Source organism: Rattus rattus, chromosome 4 (genome assembly GCF_011064425.1).
Source record: "Rattus rattus isolate New Zealand chromosome 4, Rrattus_CSIRO_v1, whole genome shotgun sequence".
NCBI lineage: Eukaryota > Metazoa > Chordata > Mammalia > Rodentia > Muridae > Rattus > Rattus rattus.
Genome location: NC_046157.1, coordinates 40837631 through 40862907, shown reverse-complemented (window position 1 = coordinate 40862907; position 25277 = coordinate 40837631). Strand labels below are relative to the sequence as shown.

General features: G+C 39.5%; 1 protein-coding gene across 1 annotated transcript in view; it reads left to right on the top strand.

Moving 5' to 3' along the window:
- The window catches only part of Adgrg7 (adhesion G protein-coupled receptor G7), a 62028-nt gene that overhangs the window by 20147 nt on the left and 16604 nt on the right, over positions 1-25277 (top strand). The window contains exons 4-12 of the mRNA XM_032900313.1: positions 726-838; positions 3668-3817; positions 6151-6251; positions 11258-11388; positions 11501-11608; positions 17578-17741; positions 18199-18354; positions 21066-21178; positions 24264-24607. Coding sequence (XP_032756204.1) covers positions 726-838; positions 3668-3817; positions 6151-6251; positions 11258-11388; positions 11501-11608; positions 17578-17741; positions 18199-18354; positions 21066-21178; positions 24264-24607 — 1380 coding nt within the window. The remainder of the gene's footprint in view (positions 1-725; positions 839-3667; positions 3818-6150; positions 6252-11257; positions 11389-11500; positions 11609-17577; positions 17742-18198; positions 18355-21065; positions 21179-24263; positions 24608-25277) is intronic.

Here is a 25277-nt window from a genome sequence, read left to right as displayed (position 1 = left end):
CAATACTCTGGAATTCTGTCTTTGGGGAGTCACCCAGATTTGCAGAGATAAAGGATTGACATATATTTTAATAGCCAGTAAGAAATTTTCATATCGGTTCTGGTCTTAGCCTAGTATACCTTCATTGAGTCCGGTTCAAAGTCATTTCATTCCTGTGCTAGAAAGTAAATCTTTCTTGAGACAAAGAGAAGAGTAAATAGCAACCAGACTGGTCATGCCAGAAGCTCCCATTTTAAAAATCAAGACAATTTGTGCAGAATACTGTGGCAACTGGTTGACTTTTCTACAACAAGGTATTAAAATAACTCCAAATTTTTATCCTAAAACAACAATGCTTTAGGTATCTCCCCATTCTATGAGTTGGTTGTGGCAGCCAGAATGTTCATTTGGGGAACATGTATGCTGGCCATTAGCTACAGCACCTCAATTCAGTAGTACATAGTCTGTCTTCCAATCATTAAACTCACTTCCTCATATATTACTTCAAGAAAGCACTCTAACATCCTAAAACAGTGGAGACCGAAACTGAAAGAATGTTTGAGGCCCAGGTGCTGGAAGTCACATATTGGCACCACACTCCACTGACCAAGGTCAGTCACAGGTCAGCCCAGATTCAAGAGTGAATCCATGCCAGGCTCAGCAGAATCGCAGTGGCATGAAGTATGCATGCAGTGAGTTCCACATCTGGCATTGTGCTCATTTCTTCTTTTCCTCTTTTATTGAAGCGGGCCAGCCTCAAGCAACTCGGCTGTGTGGTGTTTCTGAGTATGGAGTGATAGAAGCCCTAAATGTTACAATAGGAAATTGTGATAAAAATCTAGAGATTCTGGAGAAGCAGGTATGCCTTCTAGCCCACCCACTGGGCAACTGGGATACATTCTGAGTCTAGGCCAATTCGTTGGTCTTCATGTACCTGATGGACAAATCAATGCTCTTAAAACTCTCAAATTACAGATCACAAAACCAGTAAGTGAAACCATTCTTATTTGGTTTAAGTTGCCCCTGTTTAACGTTGACATTTTATTTCAGCAAGTGGTAGCCTAGAAAATATTGTAAATGGCCTTATATTTATAGACTGATCAAGCTTTGACTGAACATAGAATCCTGGCTTCATAAACCAAAGATGATCTACTCCATCAAAAGGAAGGAAAAAAAAAAAACCCAAAACAGAACAATGACCCATAGTCACAGACAACCTCAGACTGTCATTAGTCTCGGGGCTATATCCATGAGCTAGCAAAATAACGATTGATGACTAGATATGTTTCCATTCATCTTAATTTATATTATCTTAATTGATATTATATTATATTATATCACTGAGGGATAGACATAGAGCACGAATGGAAGTGCTAACTTGTATGCTCATGCAAGAAGAGGAAGAAGCTGAAAACTTTGATGTAGGGATGTCTTTGTTCAGGTATTTTATATCTATCTATTTCTTCTTTATCAAATTGGATACCATTTCCATACTAAAGGTAATTGCAGCTAATGCCAACAATGGATGATCATTTACAGCTACCAAATCCAGATGATCCTGGATCATAAAATGTGATTAAGACCTGATAAGCCCACTGTAAATTTAAAATGTATTTAATTCACCTAATTTACTCAGCACCAGGGCTAACCAACACAGCACACTCTATAAAGTGGTCAGTTGTTATTTTCGTCATCTTGTAAATGACTAGAAACCATGGCTTACTGCTGTCCAGAATTATGAAAGTGTATCCCATCTCCACATTGCTAGCATATAGGAGGAAAAGACCAAATAAAAGTTCAATGTGTGGTTAGTACTGAGTAAATCACTTTTGAATTGCTACACCAAAGCCAATAAATAAATAAACAAAATGTAAACCAATTGGAGATTTGCCTGTACCATTTAAGACATTTTGAGTACACTGCTAAGTTTTTGAAATCATGTTTAAGTTTTAAACAAACACTACAGATAAAATTATTATAGGTGAGAAAAAGTAGAACTCTTCAGTGAGACGCTTTTGCCAGGGACCATCACCAAGCAGACACACAGCTACTGCTAAGTTTAAAATCTACAACGAACCACAGCAACTCCCTTATCACAGATGGCCAGGATGTGGGTGGGTTGGGAATGGGAAATAGGATGTGCAGGTAGCTGTCAATCACACATGCTGAAAGAAATAGTGCAGATTCCGGAGTCTGACAAGTAGACTCTATGAGCTTTTGAAGCTGTGTAAACTTAGAAGAAGCTTCTAAAGTTCTCTAAGTCTTTAAGTGATATGAGGGAGCTCAGCTTACAGAACCATTTCCTATTATAAATTATGTAACATCACACCTTAAAACACCAGTGCGCGCAGCACAGACTTGGCTGTTGAATTTAAATTTTTTTTTTCTACTGCCTCATTACAAGTTGAGTACAAGTTTGGTTTTTGAAGTTATGGTGCCATCTAGTGTAAAGCTAAGTTCATTCCATCCCCACATTTTTTTTTTCTTCCATTTTTTATTAAATTGGGTATTTTTATTTACATTTTTTTTTTAATTTTTTTTTTATTATTAACTTGAGTATTTCTTATATACATTTCGAGTGTTATTGCCTTTCCTGGTTTCCGGGCAAACATCCCCCCCCTCCCTTCCTTATGGGTGTTCCCCTCCCAACCTCCCCCCATTGCTGCCCTCTCCCCAACAGTCTAGTTCACTAGGGGTTCAGTCTTAGCAGGACCCAGGGCTTCCCTTCCACTGGTGCTCTTACTAGATATTCATTGCAACCTACGAGGTCAGAGTCCAGGTCAGTCCATGTATAGTCTTTGGGTAGTGGCTTAGTCCTGGAAACTCTGGTTGGTTGGCATTGCTGTACATATGGGGTCTCGAGCTCCTTCAAGCTCTTCCAGTTCTTTCTCTGATTCGTTCAACAGGGGTCCTGTTCTCAGTTCAGTGGTTTCCTGCTGGCATACGCCTCTGTATTTGCTGTATTCTGGCTGTGTCTCTCATGAGCGATCTGCATTCACATTTTGATCATCCGTCTTGAGTTTCATTTGTTCTAGGCATCTAGGGTAATTCAAGCATTTGGGCTAATAGCCACTTATCAATGAGTACATACCATGTATGTCTTTCTGTGATTGGGTTAGCTCACTCAGGATGATAGTTTCAGTTCCAACCATTTGCCTATTTAATTTCACAAAGTCATTGTTTTTGATAGCTGAGTAATATTCCATTGTGTAGATGTACCACATTTTCTGTATCCATTCCTCTGTTGAAGGGCATCTGGGTTCTTTCCAGCTTCTGGCTATTATAAATAAGGCTGCGATGAACATAGTGGAGCACGTGTCTTTTTTATATGTTGGGGCATCTTTTGGGTATATGCCCAGAGAGGTATAGCTGGATCCTCAGGCAGTTCAATGTCCAATTTTCTGAGGAACCTCCATTTTAACCCCAGCTCCATGACGACATGATTACAGCACTTCCTCACTCTTAATATAATGCAAGCAGATAGTAGAGAATGAGGAAATTGCCTGGGCTTTGTAAACTGTATTCCTTACACAAAGAAAGGGACAAACAAAGGCTCGGTTAAACAGCTCATTCAACTGCAGTCATTTGCAAAATGTTTAGGAATACTTGTATAAACTAGACCTTTTGAAACAAACAAAACTACTTTTTTTTTCCTGCCCTCTCCCCAAACAAAACCACTTTTAAACAGATAAACGACATCTCGAACAACTCTCAGAATATTTCTACAGATGCTCAGGTTTTAACAACAGATGCCAGTAAACTGACAGCTGAGAACATCACTTCTGCTACTACAGTGGTCGGACAGATCTTCAATAAAACCAGAAATGCTAACAGTGAGGTAAAACATAAGATTTGTTTTATTCACTAGACATACCTCTCATTGCCCACCTCCTGGTCATTCCCTCCCGCAATTCTTCCTCCTATCCCTACTCCCCTACTCCTCTGAGTGGGTGGGGGCCCCCTGAATATTCTCCCACCCTGATACATCAGAGGCTAGACACATCCTCTCCCACTGTGGCCAGACAAGGCAGCCCAACTGGAAGAACGTATCTCAAGGGTAGGCAACAGCTTTTGGAATAGCCCCTGCTCCAGTTGTTTGGGACCTACATGAAGAACAAGCTATACATCTGCTACGTATGGAAAGGCAGGCTTAGGTCCAGCCCATATATGCTTTTCGTTGGTTCAGTCTCTGATAGCCCCAATGGTCCAGGTTAGCTGACTCTGTTGGTCTTTCTGTGGAGTTCCTATCCAGTTCAGTCCCACAACCCTTTCCCCTATTCTATAGGAGTCGTCAAACTGCATCCACTGCTTGGCTATGGGTGTCTGCATCTGTCTGAGTCAGCTGCTGGGTAGAGCCTCTCAGAGAACAGTCATGTTAGGCTCCTGTCTGCAAGCATAACAGAGCATCATTAATAGTGTCAGGGATTGGTGCTTTCCCATGGGATGGGTCTCAAGTTGGGCCAGTAACTGGATGGTGATTTCCTCAGTCTCTGCTCCATCCCCCATTCATGCATTTCTTATAGACAGGATAAATTTTGGGTGGGAAGTTTTGTGGGCACTCCAGTGGGGTTTCTGCCTGGTTACAGAAGGTGACTTCTTCAGATTCCATAGCCCCAATGATATGACAGCTAAGGTCACTCCATTGATTCTTGAGTGCCTCCCTCATCCCAGGTCTCTGCCACATCCTGGAGATCCCCCTAGCTCTCTGCACCTGTCAATCTCCTGTCCCTCCCCACACCTGATCATGAACCCTCCCCATTCCACTCCCCATCCCCATTCCCTCCAAGTTCCCTCCTCCCATCTGCCTCTTATGACTACTTTATTCCCCTTCTAAGTGAGATTCAAGCATCCTTGCTTGCTCCTTCCTTCTTGTTTAGCTTCTTTAGGCCTGTGGAGTGTTGCATGGGTATCCTGTATTTTATGGCTAATGTCCACTTATAAGTGAGTACATACCATGCATGTCCCTCGGGGACTGAAAACCCAAGATTTTAAGTCATACGAGATGTTTGGGATTGTAGCCTATTGGTAGTGTTTCATTAGCATCTGCAGGGCCTTAGGTTTGGTTCCCAAAGCTCTGAAATAGGAGGAACATCCCGAATCCTATTCCTAATCCTATGATTTGGGTGGTGTTAGGACCACTGGACAGAGAACGCTTCCTGGGGAGATGCTCAAAGAAGTTAAACTCCTTGTCTAAACATCCTCTGGGATTGATATGATGGTTATTATTACATTGGATATCCCAGCATGTCTTGGAATAAAAAGGCCTCTTTAACTTTCATATGTACAGATTAACAAATTTATTAAACTGTGCCATACCTGTTCTACCACAAATAAACAGTTTTCCTATACACTTGCCCTGAAAATACATCTTTCAAGCTTTGCATGTTGTGCCAAGCATACTCAAAGGTTGGTCCCTGGGTTGCTCAAAGGCCTTAATCCAGGTTTGCAGGTCTAGTATTATGGCCTACTAAATTATCAAACATAAAGAAAAGGAAGTATACTCAACACGTGTCATCAGTGGAGTTCTTGTTTTGGTCAGCAGGGCTGTAAGCCTTTCAAAATGAATTATATCAGCACACTCGTCTCCTTTGTGTTTTACAAATACCTTCTTTCAAAACTCGTCCCAATTACCAAAGGTCCTTTGAAAAGTAGGTTTTAAGTAGCAAGGTAATTAAAGACAGAAGTCAAAGAATATGCATTTCTGACTGTAAAGTTTATAGAAAAATCAGTCATAGGAATAAAAGGACTATGTCTCTAACACTCCCAAGCATTCGATTATCAGAAAACAATTTTACTGATAGCTAAGTAGGTACACCTGACACTAAGTATTTAAGTTATGCTGAATATTGTGGGCCGTGAGGCTTGGGCAGGTGGCATTGCAGCAATGGTTGGGTCAACTTTTATCCAAGCCAATTGTTTTTATGAGTGGAAAGGGCTCTGGGAATGATCTTATGAAGTCAAATTCCAAACCCTACGCATCCTACATCACCAGCTTCATTTATGTCTTTACTCCTTATTGTGTCTTTTCTCTGTTTCAGCTAGATCTCAAACTGAAACTTTGATTAAAAAAAATTACTTTCCTTTGATCATCATGCTAATCATGTTATTGGCTACCACGATCGTAGTGACAATTATGCATGACACATATGTGATGTGCCTTCTCCCTCACAGGCAAAAAAAGTTGCTGTAACCACAGTGAGTCAGATTTTGGATGCCAGCGAAGATGTTTTTCAAAAAGCTGCTGAGAATGACAATAGCAACTCCTTTTCCAAGTAAGCAACTGTTTGGAGAGAAAGTTTGAGGATGTACCATCTACTCCTTAGGTGAAAGCATGACTAGAAGATCCATTTCTCCCAGGGCTACCATAACTGCCTGATGCTTTGGAAATTAGGAGAAAATCCTTGACTTTGTATGTGACCTTGTTCTACAGGGAGTGATAGGTACTACCTACTTGGTTCAAGATATGGTCATAGGCAAGGAGAAAAAGTGACTGGGTTGGTTCAGATTACAGTTTGTTCCCTTAACCTGGGTCTGGGATGTTCAAACCAGCAGCCTCTGCCTAAAGATGTTCTTTCAACTCCTTTCTCAAAGTACAGAGCTACAGAGGGGCACCCAAGTACAGGATGTACCACAGTGTCAGCCTACACACACCTCAGCTCTCTCTTCCCATGAATTGATAGGCTTTTTTTTTTTTTTTTTTTTTTTTAGTTTTCCTATAGCTACTTTGGAAAAAAAAAAAAAGAAATTCCAACCTCCTCCTTTTGCTTTTAGCTTATTAAGGCCATGTTCTTGATCACTTTTGATTATGTATATATACCCCCAAACATATTTACTTATAGAAACCAGTCATTAAAATACACCTTTAAACCTATTTTTACATTTAATCGTGCTTACTGGAGAGAAATGAGTAAATACACAATGGGCAAATTCTCTGAAATCATTTACCTCAATTAATTTGCTAAAATATACTCCAAATATTTTCTCTCTATACATGTTCATGCACTCATGCATGCATAATTACATAGTGTGTTAACCTATTGTCATTTACTATCTTAAAACATTTAAAAGCTATGACTATGTATACATGCACATCAGAATTTTATATTATTGCATCCGACTTAGGGTCCAATAGGAAAGCAGAACAGCAGAATGTATGTGTTACAAAGGGGTATTTAATGGATTGACTTACACAATATGGGGTACAACAACAGCTATGCATACATTATAGAGACTAGGTCAGTAGCTGGCTAGTCTTCAAGGTTGGTTGCCTCAGTCATCCTGCTGAAGGCCTACGTGATTTCTGGAGAACCACGGTCTTCAGTTCAACTGGAAGGTCTTAGAAGCTGGGTTCCAATATCAGCACAAAATGGTAGCAGCAACAACCAAGTAGATGCATTTGCCAGCAAGCTGAGGAAGACAGGCAGGCTCACTGCCTTGCCTTCTTCACATCTGGGCCACATCCAGAAGGTGATGCCTGCTTTAGCAAAGGATCTTGGACCCTGAAAATACCCTCACAGGTCCTCAGAGGGGCCTATCTTTTGGTTGATTCCAGATCTAATCAACTTGACAATCACTATTACCTACTGGATTGGTGAGGTGGCTTAGGGAGTATAGGTACTTGCCATCAAGACAGACAATCTGAATTTGATTCTCAGGTACCACATGGTACAAGGAGAAAACTGGCTCCCACAGCCCTCTGACCTCCACATACATGACATGGCACCCATACATTCCACTTCTCTCTCTCTCTCTCTCTCTCTCTCTCTCTCTCTCTCTCTCTCTCACACACACACACACACACACACACACACACACACTCACAAATGCTTTTTAAAAATTAGCCATTACAGTAAGTACATTTTTATCTAACCAAGTCTCTGTTTGATGTTTTTGGTAGACTTCAGATTGTATCAAGTCTTTTAGTATTATGGAAAGTCAACATTCTATACAAAATCAATATTTCTTTGACCTTGTATATCTGTGTGTGTGTTTGTGTGTGTGTGTGTGTGTGTGTGTGTGTGTGTGTGTGTGTAGGCATCCTCCATATAATTCTCAGTTTTTGACTGAATATAGCTATTATCTACTTAGGGATACATAGAAACAGAACACTCATCCTTTATAAGTAGTGTAGAAGTTATCTAAATATACAGAAATAAGTGCATAGATTATAGGCAAGCACTGTGTCATTTTCTGGAAGAATTTAAGCATTGTAAGATTTCAGAGTCCATAAGGATAATGATGTTCAGGAACCAATCTCCCATGGAAACTGGGACGGGGGGCAGCTATAATCTTAAAGAACTGCCAAGGAAGATCTCTTTCCATTCTCTTCCTTTCCAGCGAAGGGAATTAAATTTGCTCAGGGCAACTCTGGTTCTCCAAACTCTGATGTTGAGGCAAGCCTATAAAAGGGTCTCCTCATAAGACAGGGCTCAGCCGTGGGTCCCTTTACCTCTCCTGTAACTCACGGTTTTCTCTATGTTCCTCGGCCTCTGAATTCTCCTTCTAGTCCGTTTATTTGGGGGATAAGTGAAAATAAAGCTGGAAGCAAATGGGACGGAGAGGTGTGGAGAGAAAGGACTCCATCCAGCCCAGCTTTAACCCCATCAAGTTGTTATAGTGAAGTGCCTGTTCTCTTCCGAACTGGCAGGGGCAAAATGTCCCAGGTAGCCAGAACTCTGAGGCTCTGAATAGGGTTTCTGTTGGTGGAGCCTATGTTTTCATTTTTTCTTTTGAACACTGGTTGCAATGGCTAATCTATAACCCTGGATCCTTGGTGTTGTACTGAAGGTCAAGATTCTCTCTAGGTGCCTGATTTGGGAGGTAAAACTGTCTCTGTAACATAATCCACTCTGTGCGTATGCATTTCCCATTGTTTGAGTTTCTGCCCTAGTTAGCTTTCTGAGATAACTAAGACATTATCTACTGAAGTTTTCCAAGCTTAGTTACTATTCTATTTTTGCGATGAAACACCCTGAACAAGACAACTCAGGAAACAAAGCATTTGATTGGGGGTTTTCTTACAGTTTCAGGGGTTAGTCTATGCCTATCAGAGTAGGGAGAATGGCAAACACTGGGGCTGGAGCTGACCACTTATGGAGAGAGAGAGAGAGAGAGAGAGAGAGAGAGAGAGAGAGAGAGAGAGAGAGAGAGAGAGAGAGAGAGAGAGAGAGCAAGACAAGGTTTGACAGGGCACAGCCAGTGATATACCTTTTCCAGGGCTGCATCTCTTAATCTTTCCTAAATAATCCCTCAGTTGGGAAACAGCCATTCAAACATATGAGTCTGTGGGAGCTGTTCTCGCTCAAAGCGCCGCACTGACCAAACTGAAATTTACTGTAAGGAGATGTACTGAGTCTCACAGGAATCCGCGCGTAGGAGCATAGCAGAGCCAGTGTGAGTGTGTGAGCCAGATCGTCCTCGGGGAGGGAGATGGCCGTGACCCTAAGGTGGCTTTGCTGTCTTCGGAAGAAGGTGTGGGTCCCACCCTTATGCTCAACAGGAAGAAAACTGCCTCCTTTCCTTTTGTATTTATCCTTACAATGATACGATGGCCTGACTTTTACTCCAAAATCTGGAACTCCCTGACTAGAAAATTACCAATTTAAAAGCTGGATGGCTTCTTTCAGTCAGGTATGTCTTTTTGACTGCTGCCTTTTGAATCAGACCAGCCACTCTGAGGCCTATATGTAACCTACTCAGTTATACCATGAGAGAGAAATCAAGTGGAGGGAGGAGATGACTTTATAGATAGAGTCTGTGACAGTGGTAAAGAACCCAGGCACATTTAGCACATCTTTTCTCAATCTTTGAATGCCTGTGGGTACTTTTCTTGGCACCCCAGTGTTTCAGTATTCCTTAATGGGAACTTACCAAGTACAGTGAAAGCGAATGATCATCTTACCAGTTTGGAGGCATCATTAGGTCATTTCTTTTGATGAAAGATGTTCTCAGGTGTTAATATTATTTATGACATGGGAAATATGTAGCATGAACTGCTGACAGCCCATGAACCTGTATAACATTTGAAATTTAAAAGTCATTATCCTCTTTTAAAAATCTCTAGTTTAAGCGTCTTAAAAGATAACACTAGTCAAAATAATTCATATTTTTTTCTGAATCTGTATTTAAAACACAAGTCAATGACCTTCCACTATCACATTTTATAATAAAATATAATCAGATAAAACAAAAGCTAGCACAATGGAATTGGGCAAAAACAAACAAAAAAGAGCCCAAGAGAAGGCACAGGAAACAGAGACACACTTGCTCGTACACTCAGGAATCCCATAAAAACACTAAAGGAAGCTGTAATATGTACTCAAAGAACATTCTTTCTGCTTCCTTTTCTCTGAGGTTCCCTGAACCCTGAGAGGAGGGATTTGATAGAGGTATCCCATTTAGGGCTTCTCTATCTCTCTGTACGAAGTCTGGCTGACTGCAGATCTCTGTATTAGTCCCATCTGCTTCAGGAAGAACCTTCGGTGATGGTTGAGTAAGGCACTACTGATCTGTGAGTATGGCGGAATGTCATTAGGAGTCAATTTAGTGCTGCTTTTCTGTTTGTTTTTACAGCTGAAGCATTTGGTTTTACTCTAGGTCCCTGGGATATCTTGTCTCAGGTTCTTGGTCACCCAAGCAGTGTCAGGTATGAGCTCCTATCTTGTAGAGTGAGCCTTAGGTCAATAAGATGTTGGTCGGTGACTCCTACAAATTCTTGTTAACAAATGAAGCTTTTAATACCAAGAGTGGGTTATATTTAATTGAATTGTTGGCCAAAAAGTTTCCATGGGAAGCCTCAAATAGCTCAGGCTAAGACTCTCCACAAACTGAAGGGCAAGGCCCCATTGCTAAAGACCATGTCTACAAAACTCATTGAACATGGAGAAGTTGAGCTGGTGCCTACATAGATCCTTCACATGTTAGCCTCTTTCATACAGGAAGGTACTCTGCCCACCATCAAAAGAAAAACATTAAGTACCAACCCAGCCAAAACCCCTCTGATCTACACTGCTGTCCTGCCTGCAAGATAATGCTGATGCAATGGTGGCAGAAAGCTTGTGGGAGGGAGTTTTTTAAAACTGCATGTGATAAAACAAGACTCTGGCGAAGAGAAGCAGATATATATATTTATATAAATGTATACACACACAGTTAGTAATTGTCATGTCACTATGACTCCATGAGTTGTGTGGTTCTGCCTTTTCTAATGTAATAAGGGAAACAACACATCTCTTGGGTTTATGACAAAATGCTGATTCCTGCGTTTCATTCTGTGCAGTCTCATTGAACAAATGGAGAATTACTCCTTTTCTCTGGGTGATGAAGCAGTGGTGGAACCTAACGTAGCAATCCAGTCAGTCAGTCGAAACAGTGATTCAGGGCCAAGTGTTCTCTTCTCTGTGCAGAAAGGTAAGCTGTCTGCCCTCTGTGCTTGTAACAGTAAAGAACAGTTCATTGCCAATAACAATTCACAGTCCACCAAAACGCGGATATTTAAAATGCTAATTTCCCTTTCTTATAGGATCTAGTGATTCTCTGGTTTCCAGTGAAACATCTATTAACAAAACTGCAGATGAACTCAAGCCAGATGGACAGACTGAACTTCAGATCTTACTTAATACTGGGGGAAGTATGTCTCAAATCTCTTTTGCACTGTTTTTAAAACACTCTGCATCCAAGGAATTACTAACTAAAAAGTCCGTGAAGAGAGGGACAACCCTTGTTTAGTTTCACACCTAATAATTTTGTCTTCAGGTTCCCATACACTACAGTAATCACAGTGATACTATTTAAGGCCACAGAAAATCCTTCTTCGTTTCAAAACCATGTTGGAGGAAAACATTGAATTACTAGTGCCAGGTACACAAGTCTGTATTTCTATAAAGCTATAGCAGAAGTCTTCCTTACATTCCTCTGTTGTAAGAAGGCTCAGTCACAAACTGCATGTTTCCTCATGGTGTGACATTCTCGAAACTGTTTATACATTTGGGAAAATTGTCGTTTAGTAGTAACGATCATGCTACCATCTCTAGGCTTCCTCACAGTCTTGGATGTAGCGTGACAGCTTGAAAAAGTTGTATCCTCAAAGTCTAAAGAAGTTGACTTTCTCTCTCCCAACAACAGCAACAACAATGATTTAGTATCCCAAAGTACATATCTTTAAAATAATATATTCTTACATCCTTTGTCATACAGAGAAAAGGAGGGGAAGTTGTTATCATGAATTTGGTATGCTATAGAAGTTTTCTCCTATTTGCTTGCCACAGCTTTGGGAGATTAGAGAGGCTAAATTTAAGTCATTTACATTTGTTTGTATTTTGTTTAGTATATATATATATATATATACATATACATATGTATATATACACCAGAATATGTATATATACCAGAATAATATGTGTAAGAAATAATGAAAAAAATCTGTACATGCCAATACTGCATTTGAAATATTCTAAACCCACAGCTTCTGTATAAAATCCATGGGTATGGAGGGCCTACTTGTGCATCACAAGCTTTAACACTGTGAACAAGTTTTACAGCTTTGCAACTTGCCTGTCATTTTCCTAACATTGCTATGTGTCCACTTCATGCTTGTGTCTAAACTTTTGTTGCATTATTTATATACAGAAAAGAAATATTTATAATTGGGGATGTTTTATCCATGTCCAGAAATGATATCATGCTAGAGAAACTTGCATTTTTTTTAACCTAAATATTCTCTCATAGAGTTTTATTCAACCATATTATTGGTTTTTTATTATTATTGGTATTTTTATTATCTTGTTGCCTATCTGTTAAGTATGAGACGGATATTTTTACTTTCCTTTTGTTCCTTGAAAGTTCATGATACAATATTGTTTTTAATATTTTTGCCCCTGATTTTTACTTGTATTTGTTAAACACGTATCTCTCCTATTCCATGACTGACTCAAATATTTATTTGCTTTTCCCTTATTGATCAGGAAGATCTTAAGGATTTTGATTTAAGGGAAAAAAATGTCTAGCTATCCAACTGAAGAAACACAGTAGAATAAATGCAAAGCAAGCACGGCAGATGGAATTCTGAGTTCTGTTTTCTCTTTACATAAGCTGAGAACATCTTCCCTCAGTCTGAGGGAATCTGTTCCTTAAAGTTTTGTGGCCTGGGACATACCAAGATCTGTACTGAAGAATGTCAGTGTATGCAGTTTATCTACATTTGCTCTGTAGTTGGTCCTTTGTTTCTTTGGAGAACTGGAGCTTGTACCCAGAACCTTGTACATAGTAAACAAGTACTCCACCAGGAGCTGCGTCCTCAGACTCTCTGTGAATTTCTAAAGAAATCTGTTGCTATCCTAAGAGTGGCGTGGGGCCTTCCTGTTCTCTCTTGAGCATTCTCAGTGCTTGTGCTCCCACTGAGGTTTCAGCCTACCCTGGATATCTAGGATTTACCTCATGGTTGATGAAAGAAGAGGGTCTATTTTTTTTCCTTTTTTCCTTAGATACAAATAAGCAATATTTCCTAAATGGTTTGAAACGTTATTAAGAAATGGGTCTGTGTCAGATGGAAAGGGAACGTTTTTTAAATTGCAGGCTATGTGAACTTGCTGTTTACGTGTTTTGAAATATACTATAGAACTTTTCTCCATTACCTCACAGAATTGCCTTTTGTGCTAAAACACTTATTCCCCACTGCCTTAGCCTGTTTCACACACAGTTAGCAGAACATACTAACGATAGTCACCATTTGGACAATACATTTCTTAAACATTTTCTTCCCACAGAATGAAAATTTCATAGCCTTTAATCAACATTTTCCCAACATCTCCAACAACCCTAAACATATTTTCACAGAAACTAAAGCGCTAGTCTGCCAAACATGTTTCCATTCTATGTTCTCTTAAAAAAAAAAAAAAAAAGACAGTAAAATGTAAAAGCAAAAATAACTGAGAATTACAGGAAGAGCTGGCCAAACAATAGCCAGAAAGAGAAATTTTGCTGCAACTATCCTAGAAATTAAAGAGAAAGTAGGTGAAAATAATTAATAAGCTTGATTTCTGTATATCTTTCTAAACACATATAACTTTGTAGATAAAAAGTATATATTGAGGATCCTTTTCAATTGTTTGTGAAGTTAATTGGAAAGCTGACAGTCATTGGTTCACTAAGTTTGCAGCTGCTCGTGGGAGAGTCCGTTCTCTTTACGGGCGTGTGGCCACTGGTAGCTGGAGGACTCTGCAGTGGATGTCCACACACCCCAGAGTGCATGGACAATGCAAATGGGACTTGGTGGAGTTGAGAAGCAGACGAGGGCAGAAATTGGGAAGTTAGAGTGGATCTGGGAGGAGTTGAGGGAGGAGCTGTTTATAACCAAAATACATTGTGTGATATTCTCAAAAGAATTCACTAAAAAGAAAATGAATATTTGTTTTCAAATAAAAATTACATACAACAGGTCCTGATCACAACTCAACAAAGCTACGCACGTTCAATAAATGAGTAGCACATGCTTTTGCCAAACTAGAAATTTTGAAGTATGACTATCATTAGAGAAGAAATTAAAATATGGATTACAAATAATTGGGAAATTAATAGCAAAGATTCCACATGTCAAAAAGTGTATGATATAGGTAAAAAAGTAGGTTTTTTATAAAAAAGTGTTTACTGCTTAATAAATTTATTAGAAAATGAAATAAACCAAGGAAAGGCACCTAAACATTCATGAAGATTCCTAAAAGTAACATATTGAAGGTTATGGGTAAGAATTAATATATAGGGTATAAGTGAATAAAATTATAAATTAGCTAGTGTTAGACTTGGTCAACAAAATAGAAATTGGATTCTGTGAAAAACAATGGCATAAACAAGCACCTCCCAAAGCTGATAGAAGGAGGAGGAGGACAGAAAAGGAATAAAAATCTGGAGACTTGAAAATACACAAGATACAAATATAAGTCATTATAATGGGTATTTGTAAAAATCATGATTTTGTAAATGATGATGACAATACTCTACGACTAGGGGAGGAATGACCAAGATCTCTAATTTTTAAAACAGAATTCATGTGCCTATATGGATTTCTGTCTTATCTCAAGTATGTCATTTTATTAAAGAAAAAAAGAAATCTATGGTGCTAGCTTAACATATGTATTTTGCTTTTTTATTTTTTATTTACATTTAAAAGTTTTTTGAGATTTTCATGCATGAGTACTGTATTTAAATGACTCGTTTCCACCCATATCTTTCCTCCCTCCAACTCCTCCTATGTCCCTATGTCCCCTCCCCTTCTCTCAAATTTTGATTTCATATATTCTCTCTCTCTCTCTCTCTCTCTCTCTCTCTCTCTCTCTCTCTCTCTCTCTCTCATCTTTCTGGCTAATTCTGAGGGGTAATGCGGATGTTGATTACTTAGAAAAGTTGCTCTATGGTTTCTCTTCTCCACATCTTTGTTTTGCTTAGATGGTACTATTAGAGGTAAATGTTAAGAATTGGAAAAGTCTAATTTTACTTTTAGAATCATAAACATCAATGTGTTTTGCTGGACTAGAATGGCTTATTCCTACAAAATAAAATAAGAAGGGATTAATTTCCCCATACAGTATCCAAGAGGGAAAAAATGTGGCCAGGGAGTTTTCTGTGAAGACTGTGAGAATGGCCTACATTTCCTCGGTAGAGGCCAGCACAGAACAATTGGCAAAAGTAGTGACCAAGAGACCATTAGGGCCTTGCCTGCCTCCTTCTCAAGTCCTGTGATGGAATGGATGTGTCTTATGCTACTGTTTTCACCTTATCACCTATGGAAGAGTGTGGCATGTGCAATTTTTCTATTACAAATGTACATTTAGGAGTTGGGGATGTGGAACTTTGTATGTGTACATGAAGACCTCAGTTTGGATCCCCAGTACCCGTGTAAGGAACCAAGTATGGGATGTATGTACTCTAAGAGATGAGCAACGAGAAATTCCGGAACCTGTTGGCCACTAGACTAGCTCCAGGTATAGTGGGAGACCATGCCTCAAGAAAACAACATGGAGAGGGATAGAGCAGGACACCTGGAGTCCTTTTCTGGCCTCAACATGCACATATGGCTATGCACGCTCACAGATGTGTGATGAACTATGCCATATACATATACACCACACATTAAAGATGTGCTCGTATGATTATTTCTTCTGCTGTGCTGTATGTGGCTAGCAGCTACGTAAAAGGGTTAAGAAGTATTCCTCAACTAGTTCATTTTGACCATTGCTGAGGCCGTGCAGGTACAATTCTCACTCTTGTAACCCGCAGGGCCTTTAATAAACAGCTGATTCTATTCTCTAATGTCCAAAAGGAATGTTTCACAATAGCCTTCCTGCTCCGAGATAGCTGATGCCTGACAGCCAGAGCAGAGATTGTGAGGAATGCCTGTTGCCGAGACCTCCGGTCACAGCTCCCTTGAAACGGGTTGCCTAGCGACTTAAGGCATTCTGCTCTGCTGTCGTAAATGGCAGGCAGGCTTTATGGAGGCTTCCACAGGCACAATCATCTTGACAGACAGTAGTAGCCCTTGGCTCTTTCTTGCTCAGTACTACTGGAGGAAGCAGCATTAAGCTGTGTTTACCCACAGATCCTGCCTCTTGTCTCACCGCATAGAAAGTCACGTGGTTACAAATGGGGCAGAATAAGCAGACATTTGTCATCTCCACAGAGGAGGTAAGAAGAGGGAACCTCAGGAAGAAAATGAGTAATTAGCCCACTAAGGGTTACATTGTTAATGATGCCTCCCATAAGCTTCTGGCCTAGACTGTTATGCCAATGTTTTCACACTTGGGCAGGCAAACAGACAGAACCCGTTACAAGCGCCAGCAAGTTTTATCTTTACATATTGACCACTTTTAAACTTGTTTCCATAAACTATTTTTGGATTTAGTTTGCTTTAGAATTCACATAGCTCGGGTAGACACATTTACTGGAGTATTACATAGGCTATTACAACGGATACATATGAAAATAAGTACAAGGTGAGGTATGGACGAAGGGGTACAGAGTTTCCCCACCCTCTCGGGGAGTGTACCACACGCAGAAAGTTCCACATGCTCTGCTGTTCCAAAGGTGTCTGAACTCTATCCTTTGGGCTTTCCATGGAGATATCATTGCACAGAAATAGTTGAAGCATAGGCAAGAATGTGTAAATGGGACTGGACAGAGAAAATAATGGAATCGGGAAACAAACGGAATAGGGAAATTCAACAAGCCTGTCTGTGTACACTTCCATTCAACTCTCTGAAGTATCCCTGCCTCGTGGACATGAGGTAAGATGTTTATTTAGATAGTTTGCCAGATCAGAAAGGTCAGAGAATTTCCTGATGGCCAGCTTCATAAGAGGCTTTCCAGTTCTCATGGCTTGCACTGTGTACATAGTTATGAACCGACGGTTATGAATGGCAATGGCATATGTGCATTTTGTAAAGTCACCGTCCCATATTGCAATTAAGTAAAAGCTCAGCCAGCCAGTGAGCTTTTTTTAAACTGTATTTTTAATATAAAGGAACCATGCAGTTCTCCAATGATTGAAACTTTACTTTGTTCACCACAGAGTACGTCTGTTGATTTTAATGTCTGCTTTCTTTTACATAGATAAAAACTCCTGTGGTTTTGTGGTGTATCAAAACCACAAACTTTTCCAATCCAAAACTTTCACGGCCACATCAGATTTCAGTCAAAAAATTATCTCCAGCAAAGTAAATGCCAGTGAACAAGAACAGAATAACGTTTCTGTGAAAATGGTATTTAATCCCACGGTGAGTTTTTCCATGACTGGAAATAAAAATTCTGTCTTCTCTGAGTTAAAATAAATGGAGGTTATTTTGATAAAGGAACTCTACAGAATCTTTTTTCTTTGAAAAGCCTTTTGGCATAATCATTTAAATGTTTACCTTATCTAATTTTTTGACAAACTAAAATAGGAAATTAGTTAATTTGATTTTGTATCCTCATGTACTTTCTTTGGTTGATATCTTGTACTTGAGACAAGCTGGCTATGTAGCTCTAACTGCCCATGAACTTGGAGCAGTCCTCCAACCTCAGATTCACAAGTACTGGAATTCCAGCTTCTGTCTTCCTGTGCCTTTTTTCTTCCCTCATTCTATAAGGAAGCTCTTGATGCTTGGCATGCATTCATTTCTCTTGGGACTATCTTATCCGATTAGATTATTTTTCCCTATCCAACTAATCATTAAACGTGCCATCAATTCACAGTATGACAAAAGAGAATTCCAGCTTTACTCCTATGCCTGTGTCTACTGGAATATTTTAAAAAAGGACTGGGACACAGCTGGCTGCCAAAAAAGCATGAACACCTCGGGGTTCCTCGGTTGCCAGTGCAACCACACAACCAATTTCGCTGTGTTGATGGTAAGCATGCGCAAAACAATCTCTTTCTGGCGAGGCTTTCCCTTATACATGGGTCTAGGATACATTAACCAAAGATAACACTTGAGGTATTATTTGCATAGTCTGTAAGTTCAGATAAAATGGGAGAAGGGATGAAGTGATAAGGCTAAACAGAACATGCTCGAAGGAAACTAGCTGAGGTCTTTGTTGTTTGCAATGTGGTTTCAGGATAGAGACAGACAAGTTTAGTTCAGCGCTGTGTTTTTAAGCATGGAAGAGAGATGCATATGTGTGAAGGAGAAGTTGGCACGTTCCACTAGACGAAGTAAGAGTGGGATCCTTGTGGAGTGGAAACACTTTAGTACATACCTGATCGTATGCAGGCCACTTGGATTTCCTGAAACTCTCTCCATCGCAGCCATCCCAGTTGCTGTTGTTATTGATAAGTGGAAAAGAAACGGCTCTTGAGTTCTTTATGTGTTTCCTATAGGTTCACTCTCCCCTCCTTAAGCTCATTAACCAGCAAGCGTCCCTCCCTTGTACGGGGGCCGTAGCAGAAGATCTGATATATGCACCTCTGACCTTTGATGGGCTCGATATTTTCAGAAGGTCTCTTCTACATGCCACCTCTGGAACCGTTCTTTTTTTTTTCTTTTTTTTTTTCGGAGCTGGGGACCGAACCCAGGGCCTTACGCTTGCTAGGCAAGCGCTCTACCACTGAGCTAAATCCCCAACCCCTGGAAACCGTTCTTATAAAGCAAAGTGTTGACTTGGATATGGGATGGAATGAGGACATGCGTAGAATGTTAGAACAGAAAATTAACAGGGGTAGCTACTAATCGGCATTCATTCATGAATCCCTGGAGGGAAAACTGTTTTCATCTTGCAGTAGCTGACACGTAGCCACGTTTAGAATGGAGATCCACAGAACATACTGACACTGTAGACAATCAAATAGAACTTTATTTTTAGACATTTTTGAGACAACTGTATCTCCCTCCTTTTAGCTGTAAAACGGCTCTTTTTTTTTTTTTTTTTTAAGATTTGTTTATTTTATGTGAGTACACTGTTGCTGTCTTCAGACACACCAGAAGAGGGCATCAGATCCCATTATAGATGGTTGTGAGCCACCATGTGGTTGCTGGGAATTGAACTCAGGACCTCTGGAGGGGCAGACAGTGCTCTTAACCACTGAGCCATCTCTCCAGCCCCTGTAAAACGGCTCTTATTTTAATTGATTTTAGTTATTTCTTGTCTAACTTACATTGAGAGCAGATTTTCTTATCAGAAGACACTATCGATAAAATTTTCCATTTTTGACATCAAGTCACAGAATCAGCTATGTGAAGATGAGCTGATACAGTAAATAATACAGAAAGCTTTGTAACAGTGATAGAAGCCTCCTGTTTCTCGCTAATATCTGCCTAACCACAGTTGTAAAAACTTTAGAGCTGTGCAATTTGTCAAATGAATAGTTGAATTGCAAGCTAAGCCAAATAGACTCTGAGGGAACCGCTGGTATCTAAGATCTGATGGTCACTGTTGCCTGTGATTCTTTGTGCATTGAAGATGTATGTATGTGTACATATATAGTCTGCCATGACACTCTTCTTTCAATTAGGCTTATTATTTGTATGTTTTTCCTGTAAAAGTAATATGTACTGATTGTATAAGGAATAAACGTTTACCTCATAAATAGAATTCTATTTGAAATAGAAAATATTTGTAATGTGTGAATGAATATATATATATATATAACACATTTATACTCAGGTTTCACATAATCACATAAAATATACTATAAAACATATATTTATGTTATGCATGTGTGTGTGTGTGCATGAGTGTGCACATATGCACATGCCAGAACTTAACTCGTGGAGACCAGAGAAGAACCTGTAGGGGTCGGGTCTCTTCTCTACCATGTGAGTTGAAGGCATCAAACTGAAGTCATCAGGTTTGGCAGCAAACATTCATATCTGCTGAGCTGTCTTACTGCTTGTCTGAAATATATTTTTATGTGCGTATTTAAGAACCTGTTGGGAATAAAGGAAGCTATATTGCACAAATAAAACCTTTTTAAAAATTAACAGAATTCTATGACCAGCCCTTCATGTTGAAGATATGCCTTAACTTTATTGTAATTAGCATAGAAGTGTTTGGCGAAATCATGCAATGAATAGCAACAGAAGACAATTCAGGCCTAATATAAACAGCCCTGTCTCTTTAGACATCGACTGAACAACTTCTTCTTCTTCTTCTTCCTCTTCTTCCTCTTCCTCTTCCTCTTCTCTCTCTCTCTCTCTCTATATATATATATATATATATGTGTGTGTGTGTGTGTGTGTGTGTGCGTGCGTATGAAGCTATTATTAATTTACTTTTATTAATTTACTTCATTTAAGAATCAAAGTTTTGGGGCTGGAGAAATGACTGAGAACATTCTAAGTTCGATTCCTAGCACCCATATCAATGGCTTCCAATTGCCTGTAACTCTAAATCCCGGGACTCTGACAACCCCTTCTGGTCTCCACAGGTCCCACACACATGTGACATTAATTAACTAGACACATACATGTAAATAAATTATGCATTCATTTTTATACAAAGGCATATTTGGCATCTAGCTGGTAGTTTTAATCAATGTAATTCCATGGTACAGACTTATAGTAATATATTTTTTAAAATTCCTAGGCCAGTTTATTTAAAATCTATGTCAAATTATTTTTCAGAGTTTTAAAAAGGATTACAAGTATCCCAAATCCCTAGACGTATTATCCAACATTGGCTGTGCCTTGTCCATTGCTGGTCTAGCTATAACAATCTTATTTCAGATTCTTACCAGGTAAGAGGAATGCGGGGTTTTTATAGGAGAAACTGCTATCCTGATTGTAATTTACTGGGTACATTCATATCAAAATTTACATTTTCTGAACTAGAAGGAAACATTGAAAGCACTCATTTTATAGATGGCATGATCCCAGAGAGGCTGAGATATAGTCACATATAATTAAATACATAATTATAAATAAGACAAAAGTTTGTCTCATGATCCTATAGCCCTGAGACTCCAGAGATCTGAATTGCAAAAGAAGAAAACATTGCTGAACAAAAAGGTCTTGAAAATAATTTTTAAAATATGTAAAATTTTTGAATGGTGGAATTTGTATTATATATTATGTATATTATATTTATATGGTATATAATATATTATATGGTAATATAGTACATATAATATATTATATGGTATATATAATATACATGTATGTATACTATATATATCTTTAATCTTTTTTTTTTTTTTGCAATCTAGTCATTGTCCCCCTCCTGGTCTGCCCTCCCACAGTTCCTCATCCCATTCTTCTCATATCACACACACAGCAGCCCCCATCTCCAAGAGGATGTCTCCACCACTCCCACCCCATCCCACCCCACATTGTCAGACCTCCCCACTCCCTAGGACCTCAAGTCTCTTGAGGGTTAGATGCATCTTCTCTCACTGAGGCCAGACCAGGCAGTCCTCTGCTGTATATGTGTTGGAGGCATCGAACCAGCTGGTGTATGCTGCCTGGTAGGTGGCTCAGTGTCTGAGAGATCTTGGGGGTCCATGTTAGTTGAGACTGCTGGGCCTCCCATGGGGTTTCCCTCTTCCTCAACTTCTTCCAGCCTTTCCCTAATTCAACCACAGAGGACCAGGACTTCAGTCCATTGGTTGAGTCTAAGTGTCTGTCTCAGTCAGCTTCTTGTTGGGTCTCTCAGAGGGCAGCTGTGCTAGGCTCCTGTCTGTAAGCACACTATGGCATCAGTAATAGTGTCAGGCCTTGGAGTCTTCCCTTGAGGTGGGTCCCAATTTGGGCTGGTCACTGGACCTGTAGAACTTTTAAAGTTTTGAGTTTCACAGCCTTATGTTTGTAAAACAAAATCTTGCTTTAAAAATTTGAATAAGTACCTATAAACATGTTTCTTTTCACCTTATTTTTTCTACCAAAGATCTTAAGGTTTTATTGTTGTTACAGGCAGTTGAAAAATGCTGGAGCTTCCTCTGGCCTCCTGACTGTGATTAGGTTTGTCTTTCAACCCCTGGCTCCCCAGGCTTAAGTACCATACTTGGCCCACATAAACTATAACTGTAGAATTAACTGATCTAGCAAATGTTCCAATCTGGTTCTCCTCTCTCGCTCAAGTTGTATCAAGGTGAATTCATGATTCCACTAGAAACATTTCTCCCTGCTAAATTCCTACCCAATTATATCTTAGATGTATAGAACCAGATTTTAATTGTAAAGAAATTCATTGTTATTTATAGTTCCATGTTGTCTTACTTAGTAAATAAAATCTATTGCAAAGCAGAAGTAGGATACTGGATGTCCTTGTAAACCCAACTCTAGATGCCAGTTTTTAATATTTTATGATTATTTCTACTTTTGCCCTGAAATTCTGAAAGTAAACTGTACATAAGTCTATCATCCTAAAATTTCTTCACCTGTGTGTCTCCAGAACACAACACTCTATATTCTCCTAGAGAGCATGCGTCAGAATTCTCACTCTGGAAATGTAATCTAAGAAATGTAAAATTGTCTAATCTATAATCAAATATCTCAATTCACTCAGCAATCTATTACAGCCGGGTAGATTTTTCTAAATCCATTTTCTACCATGATGCTTTAGTCATCTTTTACCCTACAATAATTCCGTTTGCTTTTTTGTTTGTTTCGGTCATTTGTGACACTAAAGTCTTTGAAGTTTTCAGTCATTTTGAAGATCTAATCTTCAATTTAGGATTTGTTTGACATTCTCCTGGTCTCTTTAAAACATAAGCAAAATGGGTTTTTAAAATTTTTTTTTACCATTATTACATTTTTAACTTTTAAAATTATATTTGGCATTAACTTAAAATTCATAAATGATTTTTAAAAGTAAATATTGGCTACAAACAATCTTCTCTACGTTCAAAGATGGGTTCATCTAGTAACGTGAAATTTTCCAGTTTGAGGCAGAAACGCCATGTAGATATTGTTCTGCACATAGCTCTCTGTATATGTTTGCGTGTGCTCAAGTTCAATGATGTAAAACAATGTATTACCTCTCATGAGTTGGGGGCTTGCTGGGGCTGGGCTGGTCTTGCTGACTGAGCTGTTCTAGGAAATGGAGTCAGACAATAGCTGGGATGAGTCTTCCGGAAGTCCCTCTATGGCAGTGGTTCTCAACTTTCCTAATGCTGCAACCCTTTATACAGTTCCTCTTGTTGTTGATGTTGATTTGTTGATGCTGATGCTGTGATGGTGGTGTTGTTGATATTGTTGTTGTTATTGATATTATTGATGATGTTGTGTAGGGGACCATAATTTGCTGAAGAAGAATAACCCTGACTCAAATAATACGCAAAAGCAAAGAGCATTTTATTCTGCAGAAGTCCAGCATGCTAGCGTCTCCCATTACCAAGCTAGAGATGCCCCAGTGAGCTCACAGACACGATTTAAACACATTAGGGGAATTTTGGGGAGGGGTAGGTGACCTCTGTCTTAATCATTGACTCTATCTCTAGGAACATTGCAGAACCATTGTTGGGGAGTGGGGGGCTGGAAACTGTTGCTGGGAAAGTCTGGAAACTGCTGCTGACCTATTGTCCTCTCAGGGCACTTGGCAGGGCAGCTTCTGACTGAAGCCTGGGAGCAGGGGTGGGTTGGTTGGTTGGCTATGTTTGTTTGTTTGTTTGTTTGTTTGTTTGTTCCAGTAACTGACTTGCCTGGGCCTGACTGGATTTGCCCAGTTCTTGGAAACAGAGATTTAGGCCTGGTCTCCTGACCTGCCTGTCACGGAGTCAACCTAGTCTGTCTCAGTTGATGTTGTTGCTGCAGTTTCTGTGGTTTCACTTGGTTCTTCGTATTTACTTTATTTACTTTATTTTATTTTTTACTTTTCATTTTTAGGAAAATCAGAAAAACCTCAGTAACCTGGGTGTTGGTCAGTTTGTGTATATCGATGTTGATTTTTAACCTCCTCTTTGTGTTTGGAATTGAAAACTCCAATAAGAACCTAAAGACAAGTGATAGTAATAGTGATGCTAACCCTAATGAAAACAAAATACCAGAAACAGACACCATTGAAACCCCGAATCCCTCATGCACAGCCATTGCTGCCTTGCTCCACTACTTTCTGTTGGGGACATTTACCTGGAATGGACTCAGTGCCACACAGCTCTACTTCCTTCTGATAAGGACCATGAAGCCTCTCCCTAGGCACTTCATTGTCATCATCTCATTAGTTGGATGGGGTAAGTGTTTGTATTAACACTCAGTTAGAAATTTCACTTTGTTGCAATTGTCTAATGTCAACAAACACCCATTGGAGGGCTAACAATTCAGGGTAGGGGAAAAGAAAATAGAGTAATCGCTAAGAACTGTTTCTGTCTAGTAGCTTACTCTCCAGTGAGGCATCAACACAGGTACACTGGACATATTGTAAGCTAAATTAAAGGGTTTAATTTTTGAAACATCCCTTTATTAGTTTATCCTAGATTTGGAACATTTGTAATTAATCTCCAAGCTACTTTTTTATTATTTTATTTATTTACATCCATCCCATCCCTAAATGTTGCCCTTCCTCCAAGTACCCCCCTCACAGAGTTCTTGTCCTCATCCTTCCTCCCCTTCACCTCTGAGAGGTTGCAACCCAGATATCCCTCCACCCTGCGGCATCAAGTCTCTACAGGATTAGGTGCGTCATCTTCTACTGAGGCCAGACAGGGCAGCAATCCCACTAAAATCAGGAACAAGACAAGGCTGCCACTCTCCCCCTATCTATTCAATATAGTACTTAAAAGTCTAGCTAGAGCAATAAGACAACAGAAGGAGATCAAGGGATACAAATTGGAAAAAACGAAAGTCAAGGTATCACTATTCACAGATGATCTGATAGTTTATATAAGCAACACTCAAAATTCT